Source organism: Dufourea novaeangliae, unplaced genomic scaffold, assembly GCF_001272555.1.
Source record: "Dufourea novaeangliae isolate 0120121106 unplaced genomic scaffold, ASM127255v1 scaffold28, whole genome shotgun sequence".
NCBI lineage: Eukaryota > Metazoa > Arthropoda > Insecta > Hymenoptera > Halictidae > Dufourea > Dufourea novaeangliae.
This window is the reverse complement of record NW_015373917.1, coordinates 543,283-551,893: the sequence shown is the minus strand read 5'-3', so window position 1 is coordinate 551,893 and position 8,611 is coordinate 543,283. Positions and strand designations below refer to the sequence as shown.

Genomic DNA, 8,611 nt, shown 5'->3' with positions numbered 1-8,611 from the left:
ATGAATTAATGGGAAAATTGAAAGGATTGGAAGAGAGAGTATTTCGAACCTTTTCAGCTTTCTGCTGTTTCGCTATTGACGTTCACCTGTCAGCCCCGGCGGAATTTCCAAATTGACAAGTGACCCTTGTCATCGCCATCCAACCAAATAATTTTACCTGTTTAAAATATTCTAAAAAATCTGTCCTCGTGAGCCTTCACACACGCACCACAGGATCTTACACGGGAAGTTTACCTCGCGATAGGATGTACACGCCGTTGCAATGACACCGTTCGTCGCGAAACCTGAAAAATGGACGCAAAGACGAGTCAGTGTATGAAGTGCGAAGGGGACGTGGTGGTGGACACTGGTCATTGTCCAAAGTGTTCGAGCTCTTCAAAGTTTCTGAAGAAATCTGGCCCGTTGGTGACGAACGGCAGACCAGAGTCCGTGAAAGTACCCGTGAAACCCCCGGAAACCGGCTACGTGATGCAGATCGTTTCCATTGGAATTCGACCGGACAGTGTTTACGAGGTTCACCGGGAATAACGGCTCGACAATTACTCGATAAGTAAAATACAGTGGACTCTTGATGCATTGCAGTTTGCTATATGGCCGTGCAAGGCACTTCCCCCGCGTGCAAACTCGGCTTCCGCTAAGGAAAAAAGCGGTGTCGAAGAAAAGTCTTCTATCACTTAGTAAATTTATTCCAGGTAGCGAAATGAATGCTAAATTCCCTACGTTATTTTTTCCCCTAGTGGAAGCCAAGTTTGCTCGTGGTTGTACTTTCGATATGTGATTTTTAATCTACTACAGCCTGCTATAGCCCTGGCAATAGATCAAGAGTCCACTGTAAAACATAACGTCGTCACGATTTTCTGTTTCCTTATTATAGGCAAGAATGTTGCTCGCGCCAGAGGCCGACATGTCCTCTATCAAGATCACCGTGAAGGGTAACAACCTCCGCGTGAACGTGTGCAAACCCCTGAACGAGCAACTCGCCAGTCAGTTGCCGGAGATCACCGAGAAATCGGTGCTCGGCGATTTGGTTAAACGGACGATGAAACACTGCGAGAACTTGCTCATACCGGATGACATAGACGGCGAGAAGGTCAGGGCTGTCGTGGACAACAAGCACCGAATGCTCATTCTCACGGCACCCACGATGAAACCGAGCAAAGTTAGGAAAAAATTAATCGCCTGAACATTTCGACTCTATACTGAAGGTTGCGGTGTGTCGACACGTGAACAAAAGATGATCGGTCTGGCTGTCAAGATCCGAGTATTCGGTTGACCCTTTTAGGATTTCTAACGGATTCGTTTAAACTTGTAAATTCGAACAGATTATTATGGACAATTTGCCACACCACTGTCGCGAGAACGCGACTACCTTAAAGCAGAACGAGTACATGAACTTCGACACGATGTCGAACGGGGTTAAGACTAGCCTGAAGTTCTGCAAGCCGCCGAACTTTTACATCGTTGATAATAAAGAATGCTATGCTGTACGTGTTCCCTGTTGATTACAATTATTTCACCTTCGTGAGACAGTTCGTAATTTTGGACCATTTTTTTTACCTACTTACAGGCGGAAATGAAGATCGAGGGATTGAAAGTAGGTACAGCTAATCTAGCCAATGAGAATACATTGAACATAAAATTGCACAGCTCCGACGACTGGTCGCCCGTTAGGAACTTTAACTTTCAGATGCCACGGGAAGCGAACGCAAAGAAAGTGTCGGTGGAGGTCTTCAATGACACGATCTTCGTGCGCGCTCCGCTCAGGAAAAGACACGCGTAACAATGTACAAGTATTTTTGGTTACAATCAACTTCACAGGAAATCCTCGTCGAAGGTGCTGTGGAGAACAATTACAAAGCCGTTGTCCTATAGTTGTCTCTTCCCATATTTTTTATTTAAAACAAATAAAGATCCTGGGTCAACAACGCGTTGTTAAAAAGTTTTTACTTCTTGGCAGGCTTCGCAGGTTTTTCTGTTTTTGTCGCTTCGGCGGGTTTAGCCTCGGCAGGCTTAGCCTCTGCGGGTTTACCACCACCATCGGCGAGTTTAGCCTTTTTCGCGGCTTTGGCGGCCAAGATCTGTTTCCTGCGTCTCTCCTGCAGAAGCTTGGACTTCATGGCCGGGTGGCTCTTTGGTAGCGTGATCTGTGCGCAGAAAGGTTTTGTATCAATGTAACTGCATCGAAAGATGAAACTAACAGTGCGAAACATCGGATAGTATACTCACTCCACGCTTTTCGGCCACAAGAAGTTCTCTCTCCATTTGACGTTTCCTTGCAGTCAGAATTGCCGCGCGTTTCAGCACAGCGGCATACGGGTTCAGACGCAACATAGCACGAGTGTTGGTCAGGGGGTTCAATTTCTTGACACTGCGCAGCACCCTCTTCCTGTAATTGAAAAGGTTTATCGTTAGTATATATTTCATAAATAAGAGAGTAGGAATAAGAACGCGATAAAAGGTTGCATCAGTTATGGAACATATTTATCACTGTCAATCAGTAACACGGACCAAAAGGTTTCATCATGAATGGCACACACACATCGTTTGAGATGTATAGAACATAGAAAGATACATACCTTGGTGCTCTGAGGACTTTGCGAATTTCATCGGATTTCAGAAGTCTCGACAAGTCTGTATTTGCCATTTTAGGGAATGGCAGGTTGTAACCAGCTTTAAGTTTCGACTCTTTGCGCCAGGTTCCGTAAAGAGCATCCAGCTTATCGAACGCGGATTTTGTCCAGATAACGAACCGTCCAACATGGCCACCGGGTGCCAGTTTCAGAAGGTTCACTTTATTAATGTTCATAAGGTCAACACCGGGAATGTTACGGAACGCCTTGCGAATACCCTGATAACAAAACAGATGATTAGAGAATTGAACAGGAATGATAAAGTGTGCTTCAATTATTTCCATACCTTGTCCTCGCCGTACACAATCAACGGTCCACGACGTTGAATACGTCTGCGATTACGCATTTTACCCTTACCAGCACGGAAACGTTGGGATTTGTATACCTGTAAGCAAAATAAAATTTGATGTCTCGTAAATCCGTACAAAAAACATTTACCGTGACTAATTGAAGTGTTTGGCTATCAATTCCCCATTCTAGCGAACGAATTAGCTAGTTTAGAACGCCTGACAACCGGATTTATCTAGCACCTGATTGGAGCATCTGAATTAATTGTATTTTAATAAAGATGCGGACATTCTACAGTGCATACACAACATGGTCATTTAAAAGTACACCTACCTTTTGGATATCATTCCACGCCTTTATGCGTCTCAAGAAGATAACAGCCTGCTTCGTTTTGTTGTATTCCTCGATTTTGTCAGACACTACCAAGGGAAATTCTGGAACTTCTTGAATCATGTGACCTGAACGTAAAAAATTGCGTTAACCGCTGTCCGAGTTAAGCAGAACACGTGTAAATAAATAATTTAGATATTCAGTAGAACGCTATAAGTATAATCAGTGACAAATCAGCAACACAGACCAAGAAGCAAGTCATCATGAAAGTAAGATTGTCATACATTCAATTAATACCATCAATTTATCACTCACCCTTGGACATTACAAGAGCTGGGACACCAGTGGCAGCAATAGCAGAAACTAAGGCGTATCTCTTCTGGTTCACATTGATTTTACGGTGCCAACGTCTCCAGGGCTTCGTCGGGGCAAACATGCGTCCTCCTCTACACATATTACCAAAGGCACCCTGACCAGAACGATGAGTACCACCACCACGAACACGGGGGATACGTGCCACAGCACGTCCAGTACCCCATGATTCTGCAGAGGTTTGATGACCTAAGAAAACAAACCTATATTTAATAATGCTGAAATTAGTTCCTTTAACAAATCAAAGAAGGAAACATAGAACAGATCAAACTGCATAAGTTTCAGCTATAACTAGTGATGGGTATATTAAATATCTTCATAGACCCATTACTTGCTATACTATCCTAATCCTCCAAAACACTCACCAGCTTCCTTGGATACGCAATACGGCTGTCTGCTATTCTTTGAAATTTGTTGATGAACAAAGTTCACAACATCTGGTCGAATTGGTGCTTTGAACACGGCCGGCAGGGATATCGTTTCTCCGGAAGCTTCATTTTTATCGCTGTATACCGTCACAAGCGGTCGCGCCGTTGATAACGACTGTGAAAATAAGAAATAACTGTAAAATATCGACGTTTTTCATGAATTATAGAAGTGTAAAAGAGAATTGGGGAAGCCAGGAGTTAAAGTTTCCTGTTATATATGAGTCTCACTGACACGGCACATGGCGGACAGAAAAATCGGAATGGCTGTATCTAATATGAATCTTTCGTTACATGTAACAACAACTCAATTGAATGGAATAGCAAAAAGAAGACAAAAATACGCGAACTTGTAAGTTGTACTCGAATATGTACTAGGATCGAGATAAATCAGTTTACATACTATAAATTGTTACACGTGGTCAACAATGCGGTAGACACTAGGATTCTGCGTTTAGAGTAAAATTCTTGGGAACCGTGGAGCGGATTAACGAGATATATAATATTAGTAGGTAGAACGTACTAAATTCTGAATGAAGTGCAAAGTTTCTTACCATCTCGCGTTCCTTTTATAACTTTTCACGCATCAGACATAAACTAACCAGGCAGCTCGTACGCCTTACCTGGTCGCAAAGGAAGAAGGACGCAAGCGGAAACGACACAACAAGACTCGCGCATGCTCAGATCTGCTCAAATCTGAGTTTTTGACAGTACAGTTCACAGTAATGCTCTGAAAATAAATCAGCGTTTCTATGTAACAAATTAAACAATAATTAAACATTATTACGTATAATAATTTACAGTCAGCAAACTGCAAATCTACAGTACAAGAAAATAAAGTACAGTCATACTTTTGAATCAATATTTAGTATTTTAATGCACAACGAAATGATAGAAAAGACATGGGTTCCATCTAGTGGCAACATGAAATATTAATTAACTAGTAGCTTGAGACTTTTGCCGTAGATGGCGTCACATATATATTTATTCAATCGTGGCTTTAATCATTTATTAAACAATTAATCATTAATAAAATCGCAAATATTAAATAACATTGATTCACTGGAGGTCCATAAATAATCTACTACTTTTAGAAAGAGTAGTCAGTCGAAATTTGCATAATTTTTCTGTAAGATACTGTCCTCATTTTTTGATTGTTGTGTAGCTGAAGTGGGTGGAACTGTAAATGATAGCACGTGGACGAAACAAAGAAGTTTGATTGGGAATTTTTAGTTGTAATAACTGTTATTATTCTGAAAGATGGAAGAAACGATAGTTAGAATGGACGTCGATGATAGTATGAAGGAAACCGATGGTACAGATGGTACAGGACTTAGTTATGAAGAAAAATTAAAATACGTAAATAACATTAGTAAACCCATGGCTCCAAAGAAGCTAACAAAAAAGATTTATAAATGTATAAAGAAAGGTATGTAATATTAAAATTTAAATATTACTTAAAAGTTACTTTTAGTATAATTGAAGCATTACTAACTTGTTCATGGTGTGCGTAATTTGTAACATAACCATTTCAGCTTCTAAGCAGAAAACATATCTTCGAAATGGCTTGAAGGATGTACAGAAGCACCTCCGTAAAGGAGAACATGGGTAATCTATATGTTTACTTAAAATGAAAAGTACATTTTATTAACTATATATGAAATATTTTAACTCGTAGGTTGGTTGTATTTGCGGGGGATGTGTTTCCCATAGAAATTATGTGCCACTTACCAATTGTTTGTGAGGATAAGAATATTCCTTATTGTTATACTCCATCAAGGCAAGATATCGGCAATGCAATGGGAGTGAAAAGAGGGAGCCTTATGGTACTGATTAAGGAGCATGCAGATTACAAAGACCTTTACGATGAAATCAAATCTGCAATGAAGACATTATCAACACCACTGTAATTTTGTATTCAATCTCATATACCGTTGACCAGTTTGTAAATAGAAAAGATGGATGTATTGTAAAACACATATTTTGTGAGCATTTTTAGCAACAAGTATTATCAAACATCGGATCATAAATTCCCTGAAGTGATACATTTTTTTATACCATTCCTTTTAAAAATACAAACATATATAAAAAAAATAAAACTCAGAATTAGTTATGACCCTTTCTCTTCAAACAATAAATAAAGTGTCTTGGAAATATTTCTATTATAAATTTAAAAAATGAGAACGGTACTTATACGTGTGAAGTTTAATTAAAAATTAGTTTTATTTATCGCCTGTGCATTTGAAAATAGAATATTAAAATGTAGCTTAAGGTAAAAATCATATTTCTCGAAGCGACATGCATACGTACGTATATACAGCTTTGCTTCTATTTTATGCGGGTAAAATTAAATTTAAAATAGATTCCTTATTTCATCTCGATTAACGGTCTTCTAGATCTCCGAAAATCGTTTTGGATTGTTAGTCGAGACTCCCGAACAATCGCTGTGCTTTCCTTTAATTTCATTCCATATGATATTGAATAGATTATCAAACGTGATCGTTAAGTCAATTATAAAATTTAACGTTATTATTAAGTTTTTGTAATACCAATTGTATCAATTGTTCACCATCCATGAGATATTTTGAAAATGGCGACTCGTTCAACGAAGAGAAAGTGTTATTCGAAATGGAAATTGTGTGTTGAAATGATTTAAACAGCTTGTCCGTATTTGTTGACTATAATCTAAGCAACGGAAGAATTGAATGCGTGAAATAGAAATTTCACCCGCGGTTCTTAATTTGAGTCCAATGACAGTGCGTTAACTGCATGACCGTTCAAATGTGTCCAAATAGTTATCAAATCTGAACTGTACCACGAATATCTCCTTTTCTTTGTAGTGGAATATTTTACTCGTCGGTACGGAATATGAAATGCTTTGACAATTTCATTATCTCTTAAACGATAGGTTAGCTTAATTTTTTAACAATACGTTATCGAGTTATTTGTTACCGACCGAACTGACAACAAATCGCAAGTACTTTCTATAAATCGATCAGTTTGCACCATTCCAAAACAGATGTCGTAGTCGCAACCAGTTAGGATTGGAGGCCTTGCGAGCGCGGGAATAATGAAAAAATTCGAAAAAAAAAAAAAAAGAAAACGCACCGAAGTACTTCGAGGAGGCGGTCAGGTTCTTATTTTGTAAAATTGTATCAGGGACACATTTTATCCTTCGACGTACGATATTTTATACACACCGAAGAGGGGAATTCTGTCGCCCGCAAATGCCTCTTTTCACAAGGACAAAATATTCAGCAAAATGTCTGCTGTAATTGCGCCTAAAATACGCGCAAAATCGATATATCTTCGATCCTCTATCGCTCTATGTCTGTCTTCGAACCCTTAATCCTACAGTTACCAATGTCAGTATAAAATATACATTTACGAGCGACGAAGGACAACATTGACATCGAAATTGACGAAGCGTACAAGTGGGACGTTATTCTCACCCTCGCCGAAACAGACACATTCTGCATACGTCGTTTCCGTTGGAGAATTTCAGGCAGTAGCGCATCTTACAACAGTATGTGTTTTTTTCATTCATCATTGTAGCGATGGGTTCTAAATAACAGTTGAAATCAATTGAATTAAACGAAGAAACAATTTTTCAAGTTTTGAATGATCGAATCTGTTCGAACACTTGAAAACGTACCCATCACTACTCGTGTGTGTGTGTGTCGTATACACAGGCTATACAGTGTAAAATTAGTTATGGCAGCATAACAGTTACACGTGTCGTTTATATGTGGCTCCGCGTGTTACATTAAAAGAAGTGATGGGACTTCAAGAAGACACTGTTTTGAAAATGTTCCAAACAAATCAAAAATACGGTACTTTGAGGTCGAAATTGGATTGGAAGTCTTGTCTTTCAAGACTTGATAAAATTTGGAAAATCGTTCAGGATTATCAAGCACAAGACCGCTGCAAAACGTGCTAACACCTCCTATGTTTCAGGTTTTCAATTCAAGACGATCCAAGTCGTCTTGAATCCCATCACCAATTAAAGGGGACCTATGTTCCCTTACCTTGACTCTCATTCTCCCTTTCTCACAAGCACACTTCCATTACACGACAGACAATGAATGTAACGACTGATCAACACGGCGATGGCTGCGGCGAAGGAATGAACTAACAAGTATCAAATTATTAAACACCTTTCATACCGATCGTTAACGTTACAGATAGTTTTATGATCGACCGAGGACATCATCACGACCGGCCCTTTATGTATAAACGCGAGGTTACGCTTCTTCTGAGTTGCGAGAAAGAATTTGTGCACTTACAAAGTACAATTCGCCAGTATATTTAAAAAGTTATATGTACCTTTGTTCTTACAAGAAGGTACGCTTGATAAAGCATCGTTTTACACCCTATGAACGCGTTAGTAAACTCATTTACAAACAAAATCATTTCTCTCACGCTCAATCTTTCTTTCGCTCCTATAACCTAGGTACACAATTATGATTACAAGATTCACGATTCATAATTCTAGCAGTAACCCATTACCGTGATCGATATGTTACAGTTATCAGACAATCCCAGAGCCCTTACTACACAAACGAA

General features: G+C 39.3%; 3 protein-coding genes across 3 annotated transcripts; 2 read left to right on the top strand and 1 right to left on the bottom strand.

The window, feature by feature from the left end:
• Nucleotides 1–162: 162 nt before the first annotated feature.
• On the top strand, nt 163–1,183 carry LOC107194228. The gene is made up of 2 exons (XM_015583819.1): nt 163–513; nt 875–1,183. The coding sequence occupies exons 1-2, from the start codon at nt 292–294 to the stop codon at nt 1,181–1,183; spliced, it is 531 nt and encodes a 176-aa protein (XP_015439305.1). The 5' UTR covers nt 163–291.
• A 684-nt stretch (nt 1,184–1,867) lies between these two features.
• LOC107194258 (60S ribosomal protein L4) lies at nt 1,868–4,726 on the bottom strand. Its single transcript, XM_015583851.1, has 8 exons — nt 4,600–4,726; nt 3,986–4,163; nt 3,564–3,809; nt 3,252–3,376; nt 2,917–3,015; nt 2,577–2,848; nt 2,227–2,386; nt 1,868–2,144 (listed from the first exon to the last, which is right to left on the bottom strand). The coding sequence occupies exons 1-8, from the start codon at nt 4,600–4,602 to the stop codon at nt 1,944–1,946; spliced, it is 1,284 nt and encodes a 427-aa protein (XP_015439337.1). The 5' UTR covers nt 4,603–4,726; the 3' UTR covers nt 1,868–1,943.
• A 323-nt stretch (nt 4,727–5,049) lies between these two features.
• On the top strand, nt 5,050–6,096 carry LOC107194299 (H/ACA ribonucleoprotein complex subunit 2-like protein). The gene is made up of 3 exons (XM_015583903.1): nt 5,050–5,474; nt 5,581–5,653; nt 5,724–6,096. Exons 1-3 carry the CDS (start codon nt 5,306–5,308, stop codon nt 5,953–5,955), a joined length of 474 nt encoding a protein of 157 aa, XP_015439389.1. The 5' UTR covers nt 5,050–5,305; the 3' UTR covers nt 5,956–6,096.
• The last annotated feature ends 2,515 nt before the right edge of the window (nt 6,097–8,611 follow it).